Here is a 25,483-nt window from a genome sequence, read left to right on the forward strand (position 1 = left end):
GCGCGTCGCACGTCGCGACCGCGACCAGCGGGCGCAGCCATCTTGGGAAGGTCAGTGCTTGCGCCGCGCCTCGCCTCGCCTCGAGGGCGGGGCCGAGCATCCCGCGCCGCCGCCGCCGCCATGTTGGGCGCCGCGTGCGTGCGTGTGCAAGGCGGGGCGGCTGCGTCGCGAGAGCCCCACAAACATGGCGGCTGCCCCCCACTCAGGTTCCCCCCCCCAACCCCGGCGGGCCGTCCTCTGCCTCCTCCTCGGGCTCCATTTCACACCCAACCCGGGGGTCCCTCCCTTTTCGCCACCGTCGCTTTTATTGTACCACAGCAGCAGGGGCCGGCGAGGGGTTCCCCCCGGGCTCCCCCTGTCCCACCAGTCTCTCGCTGGCCTCCCAGAGCGCCCGGGCCAGCCGGTCATCGCGGGCCTGCGGCCACGGTTCCTGCAGACGGCAGTCGGCGAAGTAGCGTCCGCTGAAACGCTCGAGGCCCTCCTGCGTGGCGCAGTGGAGGGAGGTCTGGGCGCCTTCGGCCGCGTCGAGGAAGAAGAGCCAGGCCAGTGGCAGGAAGAGCGGCTTCAGCCAGAGCGGCGTGTGGCGGAAGAGCTCCGTGTTGACGAACCCTGGGGCGAGGGGAAGCGGCCGTGGCGCATCCCGGCTCCCGGCGGGGAAGGGCCCACGCGGGAGCCGGTTCTGCTGCGAGAAACGGAAGCGGCCGCGCCGGGGTGGCCTTGGCACGGGCGGCTCTGCCGCGGCCTTCCCCGGGGGTGCTGCCCGTGCCCAATCTGGCCTCGCAACGGTGGCGCGCGGCTCAACGGTGCGCGGCGCTCCGTGCAAAAAAGTATGCTCTGTGCAAGGGTGCGCCGCGCAAAGGGACGCTTCGTGCAAAGGGACACAGCGTGCACAGGGACGCTGTGCAAAGGGATGCTCCTGCAAAGGGACGCCCCACGCAAAGGGATGTTTCGTGCAAAGGGCGCGCTCGCGAGAAGGGCATCGCGCAAAGGGACGCCGTGCAAAGGTTGCGCCGTGCTCCGTGCGAAGGGAGACGCCATGCAGAGGACGCTCTGCGCGAGGGGATGCTCCACGTGCAGGAATTCTCTGTGCAAAGGCTGCACCGTGCAAAAAGCACACCGTGCAAAGGCAGCCCTGTGCAAAGCCCGCACCACGCAGAGCCCGCCCTGCACGAAGGGACACCCCGTGCAAAGAACACCCCACGCAAATGCTGACGCTGAGCCCACCCCCGTCCCACGGTCCCCAGCTCCGGGTTGCAGAGCCGAGTCCCTACCTGGGTGCACGGCGTAGCACGTCACCTGGGTGCCCTGCAAGCGCGTGGCCAGCTCGCGGGCGTGCAGCACGTTGGCCAGCTTGCTGTCGCAGTAGTCCTGGAAAGTTGACAACAGCCCGGAGGGCGGCCGGCCCAGGGTGTCGGGGCGCAGGCGGCCGGCGCAGTGGGCGCGGGAGGCGACGATGACCACGCGGCTGGGCGCGCAGCTCTGCAGCCGCTCCAGCAGCAGCTGGGTGAGTAGGAAATGGCCAAGGTGGTTCACCTGGAAGGGGAGGCTGAAACCATCCTCCGTCGTGCCCCCGGCGCTCACTCCTGCAAAGGAGGCGATGGCAACCCACGGTGGGTGATCCGGGGGTGCAAGGGAAGGGGGACGGGGGTCCCGGCGCTCACCGGCATTGTTGATGAGGAGGTGCAGGTGGGGTTCCTGGCGCAGGAAGGCGGTGGCAAAGGCTCGCACCGAGCGCAGGCTGGCCAGGTCCAGCTGCATGAAGAGCACCTCCGCGTTCCCCGTCTCCTGCGGGCACGGCGCAGGCTGGGACAGGGCCGGGGTGGCCCGGAGTGGGGGTCACCCTGCCTTGGGGTTTGGGGGTGCTGGATCCGGCCGAGGGTAGAGGGGATGGTCTGGGGACTGGATGTGGCCCAGGGTGAGGGGGGGGGAGCTGCAGTGGGTTGGGGGTGGTGGTGATGGGGGGGTGCCCTGTGCTGGGGCTGGGGGTGTCCACGCAGCCCCTGTGGTACAGGGTGCTGGTGTCTCGGGGTGCTTGGGGGTGTCCCTGGAGTGTGCCATGTGGGTCTGCCGGGGGTCCCCTGGGGGTCCCCTGAGGGTGCCCATGTGATGTCCAGGGATGTCCCATGGGGGTGTCCCTGAGGTGTGCCATGTGGGTCTCCCGGCTGTCCCCTGGGGGTGCCCATGTGATGTTCATGGATGTCCCATGGTGTGCTCAGGGGTCTCCTGGGGGTTGTCCCCGGGGTGTGCCATGGGGGTCTCCTCGGGGTGCCCACGGGGGTGTCCTGGGGCTGCCCTTACGATACCCAGGGATGTCCCACGGGAGCGCCCGGAGTCACCCAAGGTTGCCCCCCGAGGGTACCCGGGGACGTCCCACGGGGCTGTCCCGGGAGGAGAGGGGGTTGTGTGTGTGCCGGTGCCCGTGCCCTCACCGTGCGGATGCGGCGGGCGGCGGCCTCCCCCCGCGGGGCGTTGCGGGTGGCCAGGACGACGCGGGCCCCGCAGCGGGCCAGCTCCAGCGCCGTGGCCGCCCCGATGCCGCTGCTTCCCCCTGCGGAGCGGGAACAGAGCGCGTAACGGTGAGCGCGGGGCCGGGCCTTTCCTTCCTTCCTTCCTCCCTCCCTTCCTTCCTTCCCGGGGCCGTTCGTTCCCGGCGCTCACCGGTGACGATGGCGGTGCGGCCGCGGAGCTCGGGGCGGGCGCGGAGCGGCGGGGAGCGGCGCAGCCCGTGGCGGAGCAGCGTGTAGAGGGCCAGCAGCAACCCGGCACCCAGCAGCGTCCACCCCATCCCGCCGCCGTTTTACCGGGTACTACGGCCGCCGCCGTCGCCTCGGTGTCCCGCCCCGCCCCGGCAACCGGCCTCCGCCTCCCCCGGGGCGGGAGGAAGGACGGAGGGCAGGGGCCGAGGCGGGTTCTTTCGCAAGGGAAGCGTGGGGTTATCGGGACGGAGCGCAGCGCGGGGGTCTGCCAAAAAAACCCAAAAAACACCCGGCCTTTTTCTGCGGGATGAGATGGATTCGTGCGGCCCCGGGTAGGAGCAGAGGGAGGCGAGACAGGGAGAGGACGAGGCCGCCTGCCTGCAGACCTCAAGCTGCCTCCTCTGCTGCAAACCCTGAGCAGCGAGAGGCGGCTGCTGCACAGCACAATGCCCTACGGGAGAGGGCGAGGGGTGCACGCTGTCACCCCTAGAGCCAGACCCCACCTCGCTTGCCCAGAGAGGTGGTAGATGCTCCATCCCTGGAAATACTCAAGGTCAGGTTGGACCTGATCAAGTTGAAGATGGCCCTGCTCGCTGCAGATGACCTGCAAAGGTCCCTTCCGACCCAAACCGTTCTACAACCTCCCCGTCCCCAGTCTGGACCACCGGCATCGTCGCGCATCCCCGCGCAGGACGCACCAGGCTGCTTCCGCCCAGGCACAGCCCCTTCCCGCAGCTGGGGCTCCTCTTCTGCGGTCAGACACTCTGGGGAAGGTCCAGGTTGTGGTGACAAGAGTTAAGACAGACAGTCAGAAAACAGAATGTGAAGTATTTTTTTTTTATATACAGAATACAGGAAAGTTTCTGTAAAGTCTAAAACGTTACAATTACTATGTACAGTGGAACTAGCTGTTCTGCTGCGGGGAGGTGGCATATAAACAAAAGAGACAGACAGGTTACGACAAACGATCTGCTACAATAGACAATTTGAGGAACGTCATACCACATGTAGCACTGTACACAGCTTTAAAACATTGAAAAATGCCATCACTGATGTATTTACACAGAATCCAACACTTTTCCTTATTTGAAATAAAAATAGGATGGACACCAGGAAAAGAACTCATTTCTCACTGCCCATAATACACAGTAGCTACTTGTAGTGCAACCATAGCAGGGAGGGATGGGAAAAATAACTGTGGGAAGAAGAGCGCTTCTTTACATTAAATAAAACAATGATATTGTATAGATTTGCTGTATGAAAACTGTATTTCTCTTTTAATATAAAACTATTGTCACTGGCACAAAATAGAACAAGTTTCTGATTATTTTACAACTGCATGGGAACTATCTGTCAGAGAGAGTCCTCGAGTCAGACAGCGGTCGCCCCTCGCTCTGACGCGTCCTGCTCTCACTGCAGTTTTCCTTTTAAAATGAAATGTATAGTACAAATATATGTGCAAATGCCCCTAAAACTTGAGCAAAAAAGAAAAATTAAAAAAAGTTAAACGTTCTTCATTTCATGCAAACGGCGTGTGAACAGTCTCTGGGCCGACACAGAAAATCCCACCTCGGTTTGTACATTTTTGCATTGCAAGAGTCTGAGGGCGTTTTCTTTACTCCAAAGCTCTCTTCCTAAAATTCCTAGGGAACTGAGTTGGACCGCAGCACGGGCACCTGGTGGGGTTTCAGAGAAAGCTTCTCCTCCAAGTCCATGTCTTGTACTAAGGCAGTGTCCCCCTTGGGCTGTTTGGTCGCAAATTCGGTAATGCTGAAAACAAACTGCAGGCAGCCCAGCTTGATGTAACTGCCGTGGTGGAGCAGGGCTGTCCCCTCCCAGCCAGCCCCGCTGCCCCCTATTAAGCTGGAGCTGCTGGCTTTGCAGTTACAGGGTTTCCGATGCTGCCCTTGTGCCTGCGAATTCATTACAGCAGCTTCTTCATGCGGCTCCTCTTCTTGTTTTCTGCTTTTATGTCGTTCTGGAAAATTAAAAACACACGTAAGATTCGGGCAGGCCAGCGGCAGCTTGTTTTCATCAACAGGGGCTACTGCTAGGGCGCCTCGGGGGTAAGATCCTCCAGCCACGAGGCATTTCAGTTGTCTGCAGTGAGCAGCTGATAAAAGGGAAACAGGATCAGCAGCCAAACAAACAAAAAAAAAAAAAAAAAAAAAAAAGGAAACCAATCAGGTGGAGAGCAGGAGTAAGCCATGCAGGGATGGGATGCCTGTAGCACAGCCCAGATAGCTTACTCACAGCGTGGGAAGGGAGGACATGCATGGGAAAACTCCTCAGTCCAGCTCTGAACCGGAGTTCATCAGCCAGAGCTGACATCAGGCAGGGACCTGGAGCTTGGTTAACTCCAGCACCAGAGGCAGGTGTTACTAGGGGTTAACAGCGGAGCACTCTGCAGGCTGAGGCACTCCCTAGGCCTGCAGAGGAAGGTCTTGTGTAACCCAGGCTGAGGCCAGTGGAGAGCCTCCCCTTTTTGCAAGGGGTGCACCAACAAGGAATCAATTTGCACCAGCTCCTGTCCCCCTCTAATAGCCCCCTGTGGTGTTACGTGGGGCTGGTGCTGTCTCAACACTCACTTATCACACTCTGCACTTTGGCAACAATACTGCTGGGAGGAGTGGGTGTCATCTTCTCCGAGAAGTCACACGAATACAGAACGTTGTCCACGGTCGTCCCATGCTCACTGTAGTTCAACAGCTCGTAATGTTTCGTATTCTGAAAAAAAAGGGAAGAGGAGGGAATCAAGACATCACATCAGAAGGGCTTCTGCCCGTATATCTCTCTGGAGCACTCCACTGTCGATAGTTAAATAAGAGCAGTTAAATATCCTCCAGCTTCAGAGACCACCAACCCAACCCTCGACCCTTGCACATGGCTCATGCTCACAGAAGAGCTGGCTTTCCCCAGCAAGAGCTGCTTCCCAGCAGGAAAGGAGGGCGAAAGCAGCTTTGAAAAGAAGCGGGTTTTACCTACTGCACTTGGACCGACAGATCTTTTGGAAACAGGGATTCAAGCTGATTCTCACAAAGCGAGCACACCATTTTAACAGGCACACTAGATGCAAACTTGGCCCAAGACCTGCGCCTAGCAGGGAAGAGGTGTGCTTTGGAAAGCAGACATAAGATGGCGAGAGGGATGCCAGCGCGCTGCAGCAGCCACAAGGTAAGAGACAGTCTGGGATTTACAGGCCTTTTGCAGACGCTGAAATGCCAAGAGACATTACCATGACACAAAGCATTACACAAGCAGCGTCATACTCAACTGTGCTTTGCAGAGGATGTTGACAGAGTGAAGGAGATTTCAGGTTAGCTCACAGGAATCATCTGAGGGCTGAAGACCTGGTCCCCCAGGGACTACAGAGCATTAATCAAGTTACAAAAATTCCCCATGCACAGGGGAGTAAGTTTTCAAGTAACCTGCTAGACTGCAGAGACCAAGGCCAAGCCTCAGCTGCCCATGGCCAGAAGCAGAAACAGCAGACAGAGCTAAGGAGGCGGAATTCTCCCTCTAGAGTGACCACAGCCATAGGAGGCCTGCTGGAGTATGGAAGAAGTTCAGTGCCTAGAGCCTGATTTAGCATTGACCACTGTGAGGAGATGCTTCAACACAGATTTAAGGTCTGGGTCCCATTACTGAGTGTGTTCTGTAGCTTGTAGTGCACTGGAGGAATGGCTAAAGCTGGCTATGGGTTAATCCTGGATCCTGCTCAATAGCTGGTTGACAAATGGTGATATAAAAGACTATCTTGCTTCAAAGACTGTTTCCATGCTAAGAGATATCCCCAGCAGTGCTTTTATGGGCAGATCTGCCAGTCTATTTACTTCAAGAACAAACTAATCTCTGGACTGTAGTTAAGGAGCAACTGTAGACCTGTGTTTATGCTGAGAGCTTAACTGAAATTTTAGCTACATAAATAATTTATACAGAGTACTGCAGATGGCACGAACACTTTGCACCACCATCACACCTGAAAGCAAGAGACTCAGAGCAGTTCCCTGTTTTGTTCCAGCTGAGGTTCGATGTCGACATGTAAAGTTTAGCTTTTATTAACAACGTAGCTGGATCAAAAAGTATCAAACCGTTTCTATGACTTTTTCTTTCCCCAGACACCAGCAGTGACAGTGCTTACTTGTGGTCAGTCTTTGTCCACAAGCAGTTAGCTCAGAGAAATCATGCTGGCAGAGCTCTGTGCTTCAGAAAAGGGTTTGACAGAAAACGCTGACGCAGCCTTCACTGGAGTGAAACCATTCACAGCCCTGGCTCTTACTTTGTAGTCCACAAAGGAGCACCACACAAAGACAACCTGCTGCCTGCATCTCCAGCTCCCACTGCCATGCATGCCAAATAATAAAAAATAAATAAAAAAAAACCCCAAAACCAAAAACCACCCCCCCCCAACCCCAAAACACTCAGGCACTCACCTCATCATAGAATATGCAGGCATGTTTGCCAGACACATAGTTACAGTGACCATAGCTTGTAAGGCACACATCCATATCAGCTCCTGTCAATGGGGAGGACAAAACAGGCTCAGTTCATTTCAGAAAAAACTGTCAGGCAGCAGAGAACAACAGACAGAATTAAACTTCAATTAGCAAAACAACAGGGGAGCAACTGCCTTTGTTCAAGCTCCCAGGACTGCATGAATAATGCTGCGATAAGCCACTGAACAAAGTTTCAGTGGGGGAAGGGAAGGGTAGCAGCTCCATGAAGGTTGAAGAGCATTTCACAGTTACTGGGTCTATCCGGAGCACCAGAAGAATCTGGCAGAAAGAAATGAAACCTGCAAGCAAACTGTAACTCTTCTCTCCCTCAGTAAGGCATTAAATCTACAGGACAGCCATTCCGCTAATTTTGATACCAGCCACGTTACAAAGGTACAACCCCACAAAGATTCAAGCTGACAGGGAATTTCCACATTTCTTGGTAGCGAAGAATCCCAGTACAAGTGGCCACAATGCGTCTGTTTTCTTCCATACCCACTTGGCAAACACTTAGGGAGGGCCAGGGAGAACCACCCTGATTCTGAAAGGTCAGGGCAGAAAAAGCTACTCACCTGTCCCAATGTAGAGGGTTCGATAGCACATATTGACTGCACCCCCTAAGCCCATTAGAGGATAGAACACTGCCCGGGCTTGTACTTCCTTTCTTTGCGCTGCAAGATAAAAAGAAATTACTTGAACAATGTTATCAGCTACGAAGGCTGCTTGACCCCAGTGCCCACAGCGCTACCCTCCAGAAAGCACAGATCCTAGGGAGGATGCAGTCAGCTTTGGCCTCAACTCCAATTCCCAACCCTCTAGGAATGTTTGTGCATTAAACAGTCATCAGAGAAAATTGCTCTCTCCAGTAACCCACACAAGCCATGCAATTGGGGGAGTTTTAATACTGAGTGTGCACAATGGAGCCACACTGAGGAAAACACAAGCCTCCTACCACTAGCTTCTTTCTTAATCTCTTCCACTTTGGGTAATCAAAGAGCTGAGTCTTGCTGTCAAAGTGCCACTTAAAAAAAATTGGTGCTGGTGAATGTTACCAACGTAACAACTGCAATTTCACTTCTAGTGAAGCTGCAGGAAAACCGAACTGGTGGAACAGGGCTTGTCCAGGGACCAACCCAGCTCCCAGGACAGGATGATTTACCAAGTGGACTCCTTTACCCTCAGGTTGGTCCCTACGGCACACTGGACAATGGCTACGCCAGGGCTGAGCCTCCAGAGCAGTTCCCTGGCAGCCAAGTCCAAATCACACATTCTCATGTGCCCACATTAACTGGACAGAAAACCATCTCCTGTGGAACAGGTATCAAACTCTGGACCACACAGGCCTAGCTAGGATTTCTGCAGCTGTCTTTTGAAAATAAGCTGCTTAAATGCAGAGTTTAGGCCCCTCCTGGTACCACATCTGCATGACAGTTTTACAGCAGGAGTGTGAAATCAAAGAACAGAACATGAGGATTACGGGAGACTGTTTGCAGAGTCACCTACATCAAGAACATTGGCCACACTGAGTGGCATCACTGGACGTGCAGCACTCAACGCAGCTGAAACGTGCAGGTTCCCACCTCTGCCCAGCTGCCCGGCACAAGTCCTTTCAGCTGTTTGGCTCTGCTCGCTCAACGGGGCTCACTAAAGGCTTTGGATCTAATATTTCATCAGCAATGCTAAACAGTCAGCTGGATGCATCATTCCTGCCCAAAAAGGGTGATGGGTTAAAACAGCATCAATCTGCCTTTTGAAAGGCAGACTGCTGAAGAATTTCCAGAACTCGTCTGTTACGAGCAGCACAGGAACGCAGCTCATGTCACAGCCTGGTGCTGTGTCCTACAGCAGTGTTCAAAAGAAGACTGACAAAGCATTTAGAGAATGCTGTGATGCTACAGCAGCAAGCAAGCAGGCAAGCATGGAGTTGCAGAAGAAGGTTACTGACAGCTAGCAGACTTCCAAAGATCTTATCTTAGATATTTACCCCCAGGCTTAGCGAAGGAGGAGCAGACAACTGCTCCCACAACAAGGCTGTCCAGCTAGTGCTTGAAAGCAGATTAAATGGCCTGGCTGCATGCGGAGGAACATGAAGCCACGCTCCCCCTGAAGCTTTAGGTGTTAGCATGCCAATACCAGTGACCATAAACAAGGCCCATGCTGAACTCAGGAATCTGGAGATTTCCAAAAGAAGTGCAAGTTGTTTTTCATTATTTGCATTAGTTGCATTTAGTGTTTCAGCTTGACAGTGACATTATTCTGAACAGGCAATGACAACGTCACACTTATATTCTGTGCTCCAGTTCCTCCTGTTCATTCGCTTGTGTCACAAGCAACTTCTCCAGAAAGAGAGAGCAGGAATTCACATACTTCTCTTGCCCATCTCAAAGGGGAGGGGAAAAAACAAAAGCAGCTGAACCTTCCCATCTCTTGCTAATTCTAAGATGAATAAAACACAACTTCACTAAAGATTTCCAGCAGAAAATCAGAAGTTACTGAAGGTGTTTTCATTGCCATAATTTGTAAATAATTAAGTAGAGGGACCTGAAGGAGTTTCTGGCCAGTGGGTATCCAGAGTGGGGGGATCAGAGGAAAGAAACATGACAGGCAGCATCAGACAGATACCAGAAGAAGAGGGAAATCTCCTTCAATGAACAGGCAAGGGAGTGCCAAAAAGCTACGGCTCAACACAAACCAACTATTCTAGGGCTGCTCTTACCTTCAATGTGGTTTCCCACAGGAGATTGCTGATGGGAACTGACACTGCTCGCTAGAGACTGAGCTTTGGAAGGAAAGAGCTGATGTATTCTCTGCAAGGCCAGAAACTTGATCAGCTGCTCATCCAGCATATTTATCTCAATCTCTGTTAATAAACAAAAAGCAATTAGTAAGTTATTCATGGAAAGGGTGCAATCTGAGCTGCAGTGGATTTAACTGTCCCACTTTCAAACTTGCCATTTGCTTCAACAGCAAAGACTTGACAAATTTTGCAGTATCAAGAACCTTACATATAGGTGATCTATTACTTCATATCATCTCCCGTGAGCAGCATGCGAGGAGAGTGCCAGCGATGGCCAGAGAGCTACAACTGAGGCAGCAAGCAGAAGTTTAGAGGAACAAGGACTGATTAAAGTTGAAAATCTGCTGGTTTGGCTCAGAATCAACAGGTCTGCAGAGGTGGACATCACGCCCCTTTGGGCAGCAGGTTGGGTCCTTCTTGTGAAGCTCCATTATCTAGTTAGAAAGTCTAACCCTACATTACAGAGGAAAGCTGTAACCACCTTTGAAGCTGCTAGAGGCTCATTCTTGAGTCACACGCTTTCGTAGCAGGGTCAATTAAACCAAGCAGGGCAATTCAGACAATATTATTAACGAGCTTTAAAGCAGATCTGTTGCTGATAGCTTTTAAGTGTTTGTATTTGTAAAGCCCTACAGAGGTCTGCTTTCTGGCAGCAAGCAGGCTGGCTAACCTCTTCTTCCAAGAGCTTTCTCCACATCAACAACATTTAAAAGGGCAAGCAGAAGCAGCAGAGCTGTAACGGCCTTTCCCCAATAGCAGAGAGGTAGCCTGGGAAGGCTGAGCAGTCGGGCTTCACCCAAGAAAAGAGGGTCACATAGGCAACACCAGAAAGGCTGTTCTTCAGATGTAGAAGTCATCTCTGGCGACAGCCTTGCTATGCTACTGATGACTGCTGTTCAGCAATCTCCTCCTCCTGAAGTCACTCCACTAAGGTCTGGCATTTCTTGCCAAGCGCAACAAAAGGAAAATAAAAAATGGGCCTGTCTAGGAGAAGACTGACAGAAGCAGAAATAAATCAGAAAATTAACTAATTCATTAGAGCATCACCACTCAGGTGACTGCTCGACTACAAGATCTATTGTTGCTGGACTTTACGCCCGTCGGGAGCAGCTCTGGATTGCAGCTAGCACCACAACATGGCAGGGCTGCAGGTCTGTGCATGCGAATTCCACCTGGAAAGCAGCCCATGATCGTTCCCCAGAAAAGCTTCAGGCAGAAACACTTCATTGGCCTTGCTGCCTTGGCAACATTACAAGTAGGGAAGCATGTGACATATTTAAGGTAATGTATACCCAGCCCTGCCCTCACCTGACTGCAACCCTTCTTTATCTCTGGAACTTTTCCTTAAGCAGAGACAGAATGCTTTAGGGAAGCAAAACACACAGGGCTAGTAGAGACTGATAATGAACTAAATACTCACCGCCATCCATAAATGCTTTCAGGGAACTGGTGAGGTCCAACATAGCTGCAGAGTTTGAAGTGAGTGATGAGGGTAGAGTTAAAGCGCTTCCTATGGATAAGGTGCTGGGACTGACCTTACCATCTACAGAGAAAGATGGTGCAGAGAAGATATGTCACTGTGATGTTTGTGAGACATGCACCCAGCCCTCAGGCTGCACTTCGCTTCCAAGCTGCTCAGAATGATTAATTTTGCTCATAGTCATGCTTCGAAGAAGGCCTGAACTGGAGGCCATTAGCTTTCTTCTCCACACAGAAGGACTAGTGTGTGCTTTCAACACAGAGCCAACTGCCGGCTTCTGCCTCTCACCTCCAGTTGTTGGAGGAATTCTGGACCTATACATTTAAGCTCCTACTCCCTGTTCAAAGCAGCAGCAATGACGGGCTGTAAGCGATGTCCTACACAGACTGGAAAGATGAGCACTAAGTCCCCAGGAGCTTGAAGAGCTTGCTAAACCTAGAGACATTTGCGAAGCAGCTTGTCTAGGTCTGAACATGCATAAAAAGTACAATTGCCACATTTTTATTTCTGCACGATTATAAAGTCTGGGGTGTACTTCACTGCCCAGTAAGAATGTGACAGTCATAAGCAGATTTTATTATTTACAAAATAAAATCCTACTGCTTTGGCAGTGACCATGCAAGCTGAAAGAGGCAATGGCAAATGCCAGGAAACAAAATCCCTTTAATGCATTGTTGATACCAGATCTTCTTGAGTTGGTTTGCTTAAAAGTAGAACTACTATATGCCTGAAATTTGTGGCAATAAAAAGGACATGAATGGTGTGTATTTTTGTACTTGGCAAGAGAATTTGCACACTGTAATTTAAGATTTGGTATAAATATATACAAGTATCATGTTAGATGGAACATCTAAATATTTACACCTTTCCCAAGAGACACTGCACCAAAACGATGCTTTAATATGCATTTTGTAGAATGCAAGCTTTGCACCAAAAGCAAATATTTAACATCTTAAGTAACTGCAAAATTATGTAGAGTTTGTAGTGCTCTTCAAACCACAAGCAAGAAGTTTTCTATAGTATGGTCTCATTTCCGCTACCAAAACTTCTCCCAGCCTTGCATTTCTAAGCAGGGCATGGTCAAACTAGCAGCCTTGGAGTAACCAAGTTTGTTCAGCAATAAGCAAGGAGGCCAAGTACTCCGAGGAGTGCTTCCAAACACGAGGTAAAGCTCAGAAGTTATTCATTAAGGAATTTTAACAAGAACAATAAAAAGATGTTGCCTCTGTTGCTTGCAATCACCAGATCTGAGCCACTCTACACAAGCCTGCCACAGAGCAGCTAGGAAATGCAAGAGAAGTGACAGACAGCTCGTTGCGTGCTTTTCAGCAACTGCTTCAACCCAACCTGCACAAAGGGTTTACTAGTTTTGAGTGTTGAGCTGGTGTGGGGGAAGGGAAGAGAAGAAGAATGCTTTAAGTGAAAGCTTATTCTAGCAGAATTTGAATTATGGGCAGTTACTCTGACTTCAACATCTATCAACAACTTTGACTTGATATTTTTATACTGAAGAATGGGTATATACACTTTAACAGCAAGTTTTTTGGGTACAACTCAGGACAGAGATGGTATATCCAAGTCCATAACTACCCCGTATTAACAGACCAGCAGATACTAAACAGACTACAGGTTCCCAAGTCCGCATTTCTCTAACATCAAGGCTGTGCAGCTGAAGACTTCAAACACGTCTGTACTAGGGGACACAACCACCGCCAGAACTGTTACCGCGTACAGAGATCATAGGATCAGATGCCAGACAGCTGCTCTTGTGAGAAGGACTACCTTGCAATCAAACTAGTGCTTTAAAACAAATCGGTAGTTTTAAAGCAGCACTGGAGTGGCCAGTTGTTGAAACAGCGAGACAGCAGCCAACTGATTTAAAACCACTGTTGCTTTCCAGAATTAAACTGATCTATTATCCTGCTTCTCAGGACACAGTTCCCCCTCTCAGGTATACGCAGCCAGCAAAAATACATCCTGTGGCTCCCATGGAGGGACCTAAGACAGAGGAGACTTGAGAAACTTCTCGCAGCTCTCCACAGAAAGCCCAGTTCCCAGTTAGATGAGGGCATACTGCTAAACCCTTGAGGTTCAGAATAACATTTAGCCTGAACACTCTCTTAGCCCTGGGGGCTGAGATCAGCTGTTTGGCACGTACCTGAAGGTGGTGCTGGTGAACAGAATCTGTTTGTGGACCCAACAGCAGAGATCCCATCTCCAGCAGCCTGCGGAGGGGTGAGAGCCCTCGTGGCAGTCAGAGGGGAGCCCATAGATCGCAGGTCTGCCGTCAGCGGCGGTCCTATCTGTGTCTGCACATTCTTCTTTTGCAAAGTGCTGGTGGTCTCCAGGCTGGCACAGGAGCTCGATATGGACGTAGGCATACTTGTGACCGGCACAGAACCCCTTTGTGCACAAGAAACGGGTCCTGCTACGTTCTCTGTTTTGACAATGGTTCCAATGGTGTGATTCAGAAGTCCGCAAGTCGCTGGGGGCGTGAGGGGCCGAGGCCACGTTTGCCGATGAGACAAAACAGGTATTGTGTTACCAGATCCGATTAGCCTCTGGGAGTCAGTCAACTGTGCTGAAGATTCAGATGAAACGCCATAGAAATGAGGACCATTTACTTTAATGTCAGAGGCTGTCGGCCCATTCGAAGTCCCGCAAGAAGACACCTTCTTGGATTTATCTATACAAGAGCTGCAGTTGACATCTTCCTGTGACAAAGTCTGCTGGGATTGCGAGGAGCTCAAGGAATTCTGGGTGGTAATCCCTGAGGTGCAGGATGACATGGAATAGAGGGAAGGTGTGGGTGCCTTGTCAGCTGCCTGGTAAGGGTTGGTGAGTGAGCCGTCTGCCACAATAACAGGCTTAATATCAGCCTTCTCTGTTTGTTCAGAGTCCCAAAGCAAAGTCATCTGCTTAGCAGATAAATGTTTCAATATGCTGCACTGGAGCGCAACAACACTACAGAGCCACTGGGAGGAAAAAAAAAGTCCAGGTTAGCTCCACAGACCTGGGCTCCAAACCTCAACAGTTACTCCATTGTTCACCCAGCTCGAAGAAATTCAGCTGCCTCACTGTGCTGCTGACTGCTCTGATGCAGCCTGAAACTACAGCATCTGCTCTGATGCTCATCTAGATCAGGAGAAAATTTTGTCCAGATGTACAAAAGCACAACCAGAATTACGTGCTGTTTATCTCCGTGCTGGGGATAGTACGGAGAGGAGCTGAGATTAAAGGAGGGAGAAGGCAGAAGATGCACTTCCTCACCCCCAAACTCTTCCCTCTCTTCACCTGTTAAGCGTTGCAACTCTTCAGCTAGTTACAAACACATCTTTCACTACTATGGGCTTCTATCCAAACACAATCCTCCAACTTACTGTGTAGCATGCTGGAAAGAAATGCTGATCTACCTCACGCTATAGGGAGTCACCTGCCAAAGCTGGGGTGAAGAGCACCTTTCCCTTTACACAAGGTAGAGGAAGACCAAAAGATTTATTCAAAGTTTTAAGCTCCATGGTGAATGTGCACCTGCCACATAGAAGAACCCCGCCTAACAGAAGGACTTGACTACACCACTGATTGCAAAGCAACATGCCTTTGCGTTGTGCAATCTGGCGAGAAGTTTCATACAAGATTTAAACATTCGTTTGACCTTGATTTAAAAGTCCAATTCTATCAGCAATAAAAAGCAGCCCAGAAATGTGACGTTACCATACAAATAAACGTGTCAGAGAGCAGCATTACATAATCAAAGTGGAAAGTATTTCCCCTCTGCCAGGAAATAAAAATGACATCTAGACAGAAAGCCCTCCACTCCACTCTTAAGGCCAGAAGCCTATTTCACCACTTCCCTGAAGTATCAAATGAGGAGTTTTACATTTCACCTGGAAAGCCAGAATGAAGTTTTAATGGGCAAGGGTGTCAGAGACAAGACAAGCTATCACCTTCAGACATGATTTTGAGACTGGTTTCCTAGACAACTGCTCTGATCATGACTGAAATGGAAGAGATTTTTGTACCAAAGCAACTACAGACATAGAGTCCAAGCATTTGACTTCATTTACCTCCTGTTGTTCTGTCTGGCTGGCTAAGTGCTCAGTGTTCAAAAGGTGCTTCTGCAAGGGTTCCTCAGGGATCCCGTTACAGATCAGCTCGCCATCTCTAATTGCTGCAGGCGCAAGTAACGGGGGTGGAAGCCGATATTGGGACTTTATAGCATCAGGAACCTACATTGTAGAGAAAGAAGATCACACATGAGAACAATTACTCAAGAATGACTAGTTAAACAAAGTGCCTAACCAGCACTACGCTTCGTGTTTGCTGCTTTCTGACCCAAAGGAACCCTGCAGACAATACATTAGAAGTTTCAAGGACCAAGTGCTTTAAATTGATGCAGCTAGGCTGAAATTAATAGGTTTTATTCCCTTAGGTCAGGCATGACTTCAGCACAATGTGGTGGCTACAGCATGAAAGAAGTCATGCAAAAAAGGCCAAGTAAGAAGGGAAACCTGTATGGCATTTTTCAGTCATTCCGGCAGCAAATACTCTTTGGGTTTTAACACAGAACATGCAGCAGCCCCAATTCTGAATGCAGGGCCACCTTCAAGAGGTTTTGTGTTGTACTTTCTATGCTTGTGCCAGATTTAAAGGCTTACTTGTAATAGCTGAGCCTTATGGTTGGCAGGAAAAAAGCTTCTTAAATCCTACATGTAGTGAAAAGTAACTGCTGACTTCCAGACCTCTCACCAACACATTCATTCAGACCCCACCCTCTTCCTCCTGCCCCAAAAGGCTATCCCTACGGGACATGCTGGTTTCCCTTCCAAACTAGAATACATATACAGGGAGTTTCACCAACACCTACTTGTTTACACATACCTTCAAACCTTTTCTCTTTACTGATTGAAGAACTCTGCGATTCGGAGGATGTTTCTTATGGATTCGGTTTAAGAAATCCACTTTGACAACGTGCTGAGATATGGTGTCCTGGAACCGGTCAAATACTCGGCACCGATTACTCAGGGTCAAGTTCTTCTGGTTCAGCTGGGTGATCAGATAATGCCACAGGAGTTAGGGATCTGCGGGTCACTCTAATGTACCCTAAGACTTTCATAACGCCTCGTAGCACTGGCAGTACAGCATCAGCTCAGCTTTAGACTATTCGTTTCCTGCAGCACTAACCACTTCTGTTAAAGGGCACATTGCTGGAGATGAATACAAAAGCATTTAGAGGCCTACTAAGCAGCATCAATGCTCTCAGAAGCAGTTTGTCTGGGCACAAGCCCTTTGTTTCAGCCCCCTGTTTCCTGAGTATTTAAGTCTCAAGTACACTGCTTTTCCACAAATGAAAACTCCCTCTTGGAATGAAAGTTTTTTGGGTTAAGCATGCAAAGAATTACTTCCCCTATTTGTAGCACTGTGCTGCTTTGTATCACAGTTCTGGAAGCTCATCTAGATCTTAAGGAGTCCAGTCCGAAAACTAGACAAGCTGTCAGTAAGCCACAATTTGAGCTGTCAGCTTCAGTTACAGGAAGGAGTTCCCCCATCTTTATATTTTATTGCAGATAGCAGCAGCATATTCCTTTGGAGAGTGCGTTGCTTGCAGCAGGAGCTTTACAAGCGTTACAGGGAGCAATAAGAGCTCAGAAGCTGTTTTACATTTGTTGTACTTTGTCCTTTAATGGACCTGCCAGGTTCCACTCCAGCATCCGGTTACCATACTGCAATCATAGTCCTGCTTACCACCACATGTTCTATGTGATTTGGGCACATCCATCTACCCAGAGGCATGGCAGTAAGCGGTGGCTCCAGACAATCCATGTGGAACAGGAGTGGGCAATAATCACACTGAATTAGAGGTGCCACTCTGCAACTCCTGCAAAGAGAGCACCATATCTTATTTTCCATACAGAATATACACTGAACACGCAGGCAAGCTCAGCTAACCACTTTAGCTTATCTTTCCCCACCAATTCCCCTGCACTATGTTACTTGCATCCAAAACTAGGCTTCCGATTTGTAACTTGATCTATATGGACCTTCTGCAAGACCCGCTCAAGGCAAAAGGACTTGCCCAGGCACATGAGGGTTTCTTGGTGCAGAAGAGGTCCTCTGGCAGGAGGAGATGCCGTTCTGGAAAGCTGTAAGCACCTGTCAGACTCACATAAGGAACTTTTCAAGTTGACCTTGTGCGTTAGTTCCGAGTGGCTTCATTTAGAGCAAAATTCAAAAATCAGAAGGGAATCTCAAATTTAGGTTATTACAATTTTCCTCCGATGAATCATGTGTGAAGTTGGGACATTTACTTCAACAAGATGTTCTCAGAACAAGTCTCAAACTCCAGAAAGCTACCTACATCTGATTCCCCAGGCTTTAAAGACGTCTTCACTCTACAACAAAGTCATCAGCTGTTCTCCACAAAAGCCCACCTGAGTCTCCAGCCCACCTCCAGAAACTCACTCTGACTGGGTTCGTGAAATAAAGTTTTTCGTTTTCACTGACATTTTGAATTGGGATTTATCTGTGCATTTTTTTATGCAGTTATAAAAAACAGCAGTATTTTTTACTGGTTTTCAGATTTACTATTTCAGCACAATATTGCTATTTGTCTTGGGCTTATATCTCTCTCAGTAGATTTCTATTACCTAAAGGTCACCTCCTCGCATACTTCCTTCACAAACCATAAACAAATATCTCCATTTTCTAAACCACCATCACTTTAGAATTTTTTTAGTAGAAAAATACTGAGGACAAGATGCCTCACTCTCTTCAGGCTACATTTTAAAACCCTTTACAGCCATGCAAGGCTGCAAAAGCCACACCTACACTTGCCATGGTTAAACATCTGTTATTTAGCAAAGATGATTATTCCCCCATTTGTTTAGAGGATTGTAAGCAAGTCAATGAAGGAGAATGGGAAAGGAAAAAGGTCATCTACTTTTTTCAGCAAGAACTTTGCTCCTGTGAAGGGTGCAGCGACACTGAAGAGCTTCCCTGGAAGTCAAGTACCTGTTGCATGTGAAGCAGACTTTCACCGGCAAGGGAACCAAACCATTGTGGTCTAACTCGTGTTGTGCTTTCTTCACATTCTTTCCTGTGGTTTCTTCCTTTCTCCTCCTCTTACTAGTACCTGAAAGCAAATTTTAAAAGGCTTTGGGTTACCCACATAGCAGAGTTTGCTTTCTGGTAGATACACATAATCATCTCAGGCAGAGGCAAACAGAAAAGGCAAAGAGAGCTGCTTAAGGAACCTTTATCAACCACTAAATCTAGCTTTAAGTGACAGAGGTTGGCTTTAAAGACAGGCATATTTTACACTTAATAATTTCAGTTACATCCTATACATTAAGTCATTACTTTGTTACTAGATTATCATATCATAAATCAAAATCAAGTATTTTGACAATTGGAATTCTTTTCTTCAAACTGATGACCTAGACTAAGGTGACAACAGCAAGCATCTATCAAGTGCTGATGGAGGTGTAGTTTGTAGTAGCAGTGTCCCCACAGCTCACATCTGAAAGGCCACCTGCTGTTGGACAGCTGGAGGACGACCAGGGGTACTTCTGTACCCTCTGCTTTCACCAGTGAGCATCACTGGAGCCACAGCTACCAAGGAGTCAAGAGGGAAAAGAGGCAAGATGGCAGCAGGATGCAACGGCAGACATCTTCAGCAACACTAGACAAGCCATTGCTCACCTGGAAGTGCTGTGGTGCAGGTCAGTTCATTCGGCAACTGGAACTGCGTTGGGTTCCTTTCCATGGCAGCAGCAATAAGAAGCTCAAAGGGTCGCTTCAGCTGGGGCTGCCCACAGTCCATTTCTGCAATGGCAGAGTCATCATCCACGTCAATTATGTCCTCATCGACATCATTCTGCTCTGAGTTGGGGGTCTCGGTGCTGGCATTGGATGTGGGAGTGCCAGGCCGGCTTGCTCTCCTTTCCAAGATCCTGGCATGCGCATTAGCCCTGATGCTGCTGCTAGACCTGTCCAACAGGTCTGCGTCACTGGTGGGGGAGGTGGTCCTTTTCCCAGATTTGTCCACCAATCCATTTACCTGCCCCAGCTCTTTCTTCTGTTCTCGCTTCTGCACGACATGAATAGGCAGGCTTATCATGGAGGCCACAAACAAAGCACATCAACCTTGACAAATATGCAATCGAAGACAAACAGCATCTGAAAAGGCTTGAGCCACTACAACTTCCCCTGTAAAGTCATTAAAGCCTTGACCTAGCAAAACCAATTTGATTGCAGCTAACATACAGATGACAACACCTGAAGGGAACCAAGCATGGGGAAGGAAATTAGCATGTCTCTCTCCTTTCAGGATAGCCGTATTTCAGTCCAGATCAGGACAACGTTTCACAGCATCTAGTCCTAAATACCTGATGAATCATACAACTCTGTTTACTTTGCTAGCCAACACTGAGAAACTCCACAGTAGACTGTTCATTGTCGATGCAGTCTATTAACCCTGGCAGTGCATCCAAACCCACTATGGAACAAGAAGGTCAGCTTGAGAATACAAGCACAACATACAAACAACGCTCTCCTATCTCTTGATGACAGGAATCTTGAACAAGGTGGGCAGGGAGAACCGCAGCAGAGGAAAACAATACTTTGCAATCACCGCGAGATCCATTTTGTAACAGGAGGGGATGCTACATGGCTTAGTATAGGCACCTGTGCACTGCTCCAGTGCCTGACAGCATCACCAATATGAATGAACCAAACTACTTGATCACTAAAATGGTCTGTAAAAGGAACAGAGTGTTATCAGGCAATTTTTAATACAGAAAAGTTGGGGATTTTTTTCATTTTTTCTCTCTCTCTGTTTTTTTATTTTATTATTATTTTTTAAATTGGCAACCTTCATTTTTACTGTTGGCAGATGGCTGAACAGTACCCTGGAAACATGACAAGGCAATTGCTTCAGAAAATAAAGGCTGAGTACACAGTTTTCTTCCAATCTGTTTTGGGCGTCACTTCAAGGGAACAGTTGCTAGATAGTTTGGTGCAGTTTCTAAACCCTCTGCTACGCAGTCTTACGTAGTCACAGCAGTAAGATGTTTACATTGTGCAAGATAGCTTCCTGGAGAAAGAGCATCAAGGAAAAAAAACAAAGACAAGCCACAATCTTGCCCAATCACCTCCTCCCCATCCTGTTCAACAGCCCAGGAAATCATAACATCACCCTCTGCTGATGTGCAACTGCTGTGAAGCCACACTTCTAAAAAACAGAGATTAACCAGAATCACAGCCCTGATGCCAAAGCTGCATTAACCTGACTCCTGTTTCACCTGTAGACAGCTCACCTCCTCAAGCATGGCTCCCATTCCCTCTGTGCCTCAGCTCTCCCTCCTTTCCAGAAGGGGTGGGGCAAACAGTTTAAAACGCACAGCTTGACAAGAACATATCAGGCACTTCAGTTTTGGTTCCTAGTAGCAAGGTTAAAAATACCAGGAGGGTCTCATCAAGACCCCTTCATTTTCTTTAAGCCTGTTCCTAACAAAGCCCTTTGCAACTGTGAGCACAAAGAGCAACTCTGGTGGTATATATGTACGCATTAAGGGGAGAGGAAGGTATAAAACACAGGGTTCACATTTCAAATGGACAGTCGGCAGGGCAGGGATCACGTCTGTTACGAGAGGCTTTACCTTGCGGCGTACAGTGCAGCGGTGACACATCCACTCCCCCGGAGGCAGCATCTCCTCACTGAGCGGAGGGTTGCTACAAGAGAAATACAAAGGAACGCTTTACTGTTATTTCTGGAATGCCTCTTCTCACATACATGCAGCCCGACTCAGGGTAGCTGTGCAAGTTCCACTTCCAGGCACTTCCTCTTTTTCTTTACGGTGGTGCTCCCCAGTTTTGCTCCCCCATACATCCACTTAGCAAGACACCTCTAAGATGCTAGTCTTCCATGACACCCATCTCATCTCCACAATGCAGCAAGCTCCATGGTTTCAGAGGACAGTCTTAGAACTGAATAGCAAAGATAAATGGAAGATTCACTTGTGTGCAACTCGTATACCTCCCCCCAACACCAACGCCTCCTTAAATAACTTAATCACTCCATGTAAGACTACACAGACTCCCATGCAGCAAGCACAGTCACATATCTAGGCATTTCCATCCTTTGAATTTGCAGTTTGAGGCCAACTGAACAAGCTGCTATGAAGTCTACCCACTGCTTCCCATGTACTCCACCCCTGGGCACACTTACTTAATGGTGGAAACCACTTTCTATCTTAAGAAAACCCAAATACTTTTAAGAGTGTCACCATATACAGCTTGCCTTGGCTATGAAGCACAAGATACTTCCTACTCACATGGATCTGCACTTACTATAAAAGCTGTATCACATCGAAATCACATTCTCATTTTGATGCTAGAAATAAACCAAAGCAAATTAGATGAAGGGGTAAGGAGGACTATTTTGAGAAACATTCTTCCTCAGTTAAACGCAGAGCAGCATATGTTAGATGATACACTTTCCTTACAGATCCTACTACTAGCTCAAGTACTTTCCAACACCTTTTTATCATTAAGATTTGTTATTTTAGCAAACTGCTGACTGTTGCAGGAAAAGCATACATGCTGTCAGATAAACAGCCAGTTACCATGCAGCATGGCTTTAAGATACGCTTTTAAAAGTTCTGCCTACTGATGCTACAGACAGCTCCATAGCGAGTCTACTCTCTTGTGCTGAACACTCAACAGATAGACATGCTATTGCAGGACCTGGAAGCTCCATTTCCCACTGACCAGGAAATGGGTTACAAGAGACCCAGCGGGGACTGACTGGGTTACAAGGTGACCAAGCAGCAGTGCAGCCACACTAGCAAGGAGCTTAGAAGACCGGCCCAAGAAGCCACGCGAGCATGGGCAGCCAGACTGTGTTCACTTCACGAGTCTCTATACTGTTTATTGCACCTACAAATATCAAAACAAATCCAAGTTAAGCTGTAAGAACTCTCCGGCAGTGGCAAGCCAGAGAGGGCAAGATGCAGATTTGTTGGCCAGTAAGAGCTGTGCTTTGCAGCAAAGGGAGAGGCTGTCTTCCTCGAGAATCTTGCTCCTAGCACAGGGAAATGGCACAGGATCCCAGCCCAGGCTCCCAAGCTTGAGCTGTAAAAACAAACATGCTTCCTGTGTTTAAACAGAGTCCCAGTGAGCCTTGCCCCGAGCACGCCAGCGTGCCAACAGAAAGCCTCTGCAGGTACTGCAGCCACCCAGGGTCACACTCGGTCTTGCAACACTGTGCCTGGAAGACTGAAGGAAGAACACAGCAAGAACCAAACTGGTAATAACCTCAGCATTTCTGGTGTCAGGCTCCGGGGAATTCAGTAGAGCCAACACATCTGGCAGCCATTTTGAGGAGTTCAGGGTTTCAGAGGCCTCTGTGTTCCAGGCGCTCCAGAAATGCAGTGCTCTGCATATATGCTCAAACGTACCTGCAGCTTATGTTTCTCATTTCCTGGAGGACTTGGATGAACAAGAGATCAGGCTCTAGATGAGAGCACCAAAGCCTCAACTACTGGCTGCTTTACACGAAGCTTCAAATGTTTGGCTGAAATAACTCCCCCCTGCCCCAAACTCATCTTTTGCTAATGGAAGCGGGGAAGGGGGGTGGAAGGAGGAGAGTAACAAATGATCCTCCTGTGCTTGCTGCAGCATAAATCCATTCTGAGTCCTAAGGTGGAACCTGCAAGTCCAGATTTTACTCCTGCCGGAAACCGAGCTCTTAGATCTGCAGCTACAGCCGGTACGGATTCATCTGGCCTATTCCCTCCTCCCTTCCCAGCACCCCCGGGGAAAAAACCCCACACACTTTGATTTGTTTGTAGTGAATTTTAGCCCTCTGAAGCTACCGACGAGCGTGCCTGAACTGCTGGAAACACGTCTGCCCCATTCCAATGGACGCACGGCCTGCCAGGGATCCACGCGCTGCCAGATGCCTCCGGTTATTTGTTTTAACTGTTACCTCAATCTTACTCATTTTACAATGAAACAATTAATACCATGGTGAATCTTAAGAGATGCCTAGAAGAGTCAGAACAGGTTTCTTCTTAAGTGTTTATGTTATTGTCCCATTTGTTATGTTTGAACTATCTGCTCAAAACCAATGAGATCCTACATACACGCTACTTTTAAATGACAGCTTAGAGAAGCATTTTAATGAATGCTGCTACCCAAAGGCCTGTGGAAGGAGGGCGAAAGATGAAAGATTAGTTTCAGACCAGCAGCAAGGTTTTAGCGCTCAGACTAGCCTCCTGAGTTTTTTTGCTCGCTGTCAGGGCCTAACTGCTATAGCAAGTGTATTAAAAGACTGATTCTGCTTCTCCTGGTTAATGAACTGTTCATCAAGGCAGCTCGCTGCACTAACAAAGACTGATGAATGCTGTTCCTGCACTGCTGGCCTCTCTGCAAGCAGAGAGCATTTCCTGGGTCTTAGCATAAAGCCAGGGAAGTGCTAAAGAATGCTGTTTTAATTGACTAGTTATGACCACATTCTTCAACCTTTTACCGTAAGCATAAGAGAAACTGATTTTTAAATCTGAACAAGATACTTGATCTTCATAACCAAGGTAAGAATTAGCACTTTGGCAGGAGCACCATGGCTGTTTTCTCCCTATCTTTCATAGGTTCATTAGCATGCAGATCTCCAGCCGTTAGTGTTTGCTGCCAACAGGACCTGGAATTGTACAGCACCAACTTTATCTTCAGTTACAACATATCTCCTTTCAACTACACACCAATCAGTTGTACTGTTCTGTACAATTTCGCTGAGCCTTTGTTTCAGAAAGTTTCCCCCTGTTGTCATCACAGGCAAGAGTGGTGGCCAGCACTATCTTACCTGGAAGGTTTGGTGTCACCCAAATCAAATCTGCTCAGCAGAACATATTTCTGACTTTAAGACAAAGACAGCTCTGAAAAACTGAGGCTGACTTTCAAAGTTAATACCTATACAAACACGTAGAAGACCAACTCATACAAAGCCTCTGAAAATTAAAGGAGATGTTTATCACAGCTTATTCAAAATCCACTACGCTGATACAAAGTCACTTGCCATAATACTAGTCTCATGGCTTTTTTCTAAAAAAGTTAAGCAGCATCTCCTGAAATTCATACCAGATTTGTGTTGTCAAGACTTGCTCTTGTAAACTTTTGGACTAGCTCCTATGGTCAGAACATTAAGCAAAGCCTCCCTTAAATAAAATTTAAATGGCTATGATGAAGAAAAAAAAAATAATCTTCAAGAGTCATCCATATATTAGGACTTTTTAGCAAGCAAACAATAGCATGAAGCCACTTAGCTTTTCAATTTCACACTCTGGAGCTCTCATACATCAGATGCCTGTTGTTAGTCTAAATCCTGTAATTACTCTTCACTTTGCTGACCTCAATAAATAAGTAAACAAACGCTCAAAGGAATGGCACCTTCTTCAATACAAACTGGGCCATAGCTCTCAAAGGAACCAGTTATAAGCAAACCTGAAGTTATTTACACTCAGCATTCCTGGTGGCCATCTTGCATCAAAGGCACATTGACACTACTAAGAGCAGGCTCTGGACCCACCAGGCTGCAGCCAGCTATCAGGCTGGGATAATGGTGGCAGGAAAACAAACCAGTGTTTGGCGAAGCTTTCTTGAACAACTTGTCTTTGATGTATTGTTTTCAACAATCGGACTTAGGTATTTTTTTCTGTGCAGGGCAAAATATCAACCCCACGAAAAAACGTAGGCAAGAACATTTTTCCTTCTCAAAAATCTTCTAATTAACTTACCAAGACTCAATGACAGGCTTATAACGAAGGATGCTGGTTATGTTTGCCAGTTACATAAAGGAAGAAAGCTTTTGGCTCTTCTACTGGACTCCTATTTATCCCAATGATGGATAGAGCTACAGCTGTTCTACCAGCTTCATAAAGAACAAGGCTCCCTGGCTTCCTACAGCAGGGCCTCAATGGCAGCCGTAACTAAAACAAACCAGGAAACCAACCTCACT

General features: G+C 48.5%; 2 protein-coding genes across 8 annotated transcripts in view; both read right to left on the reverse strand.

Moving 5' to 3' along the window:
- Positions 1-132: 132 nt before the first annotated feature.
- DHRS13 (dehydrogenase/reductase 13) lies at positions 133-2,831 on the reverse strand. 2 transcript variants are annotated; one of them, XM_030029512.2, is made up of 5 exons: positions 2,659-2,831; positions 2,430-2,548; positions 1,662-1,785; positions 1,272-1,583; positions 133-682 (listed from the first exon to the last, which is right to left on the reverse strand). In XM_030029512.2, exons 1-5 carry the CDS (start codon positions 2,783-2,785, stop codon positions 405-407), a joined length of 960 nt encoding a protein of 319 aa, XP_029885372.1. In that variant the 5' UTR covers positions 2,786-2,831; the 3' UTR covers positions 133-404. The 2 variants fall into 2 exon arrangements, with proteins under 2 accessions (XP_029885372.1, XP_029885371.1); XM_030029511.2 differs by having other exon boundaries at positions 134-609.
- Positions 2,832-3,519: 688 nt separating this feature from the next.
- The window catches only part of PHF12 (PHD finger protein 12), a 33,242-nt gene continuing 11,278 nt past the window's right edge, over positions 3,520-25,483 (reverse strand). For 2 of the 6 annotated variants that reach the window (XM_030029506.2, XM_030029507.2), the window contains exons 3-15: positions 21,129-21,201; positions 19,171-19,558; positions 18,481-18,601; positions 17,215-17,347; positions 16,351-16,515; positions 15,537-15,698; positions 13,628-14,444; positions 11,410-11,532; positions 9,909-10,052; positions 7,765-7,863; positions 7,130-7,212; positions 5,285-5,423; positions 3,520-4,674 (exon numbers count right to left, since the gene is read on the reverse strand). In XM_030029506.2, coding sequence (XP_029885366.1) covers positions 4,340-4,674; positions 5,285-5,423; positions 7,130-7,212; positions 7,765-7,863; positions 9,909-10,052; positions 11,410-11,532; positions 13,628-14,444; positions 15,537-15,698; positions 16,351-16,515; positions 17,215-17,347; positions 18,481-18,601; positions 19,171-19,558; positions 21,129-21,201 — 2,782 coding nt within the window. In that variant the 3' untranslated portion in view covers positions 3,520-4,339. Of the gene's footprint in view, positions 4,675-5,284; positions 5,424-7,129; positions 7,213-7,764; positions 7,864-8,695; positions 8,899-9,908; positions 10,053-11,409; positions 11,533-13,627; positions 14,445-15,536; positions 15,699-16,350; positions 16,516-17,214; positions 17,348-18,480; positions 18,602-19,170; positions 19,559-20,341; positions 20,564-21,128; positions 21,202-25,483 lie in introns of those variants that run through there. The other 4 variants (XM_030029510.2, XM_030029509.2, XM_030029508.2 and 1 more) reach the window with 4 other exon arrangements.

The sequence above is a fragment of the Aquila chrysaetos genome, chromosome 10, assembly GCF_900496995.4.
Source record: "Aquila chrysaetos chrysaetos chromosome 10, bAquChr1.4, whole genome shotgun sequence".
NCBI lineage: Eukaryota > Metazoa > Chordata > Aves > Accipitriformes > Accipitridae > Aquila > Aquila chrysaetos.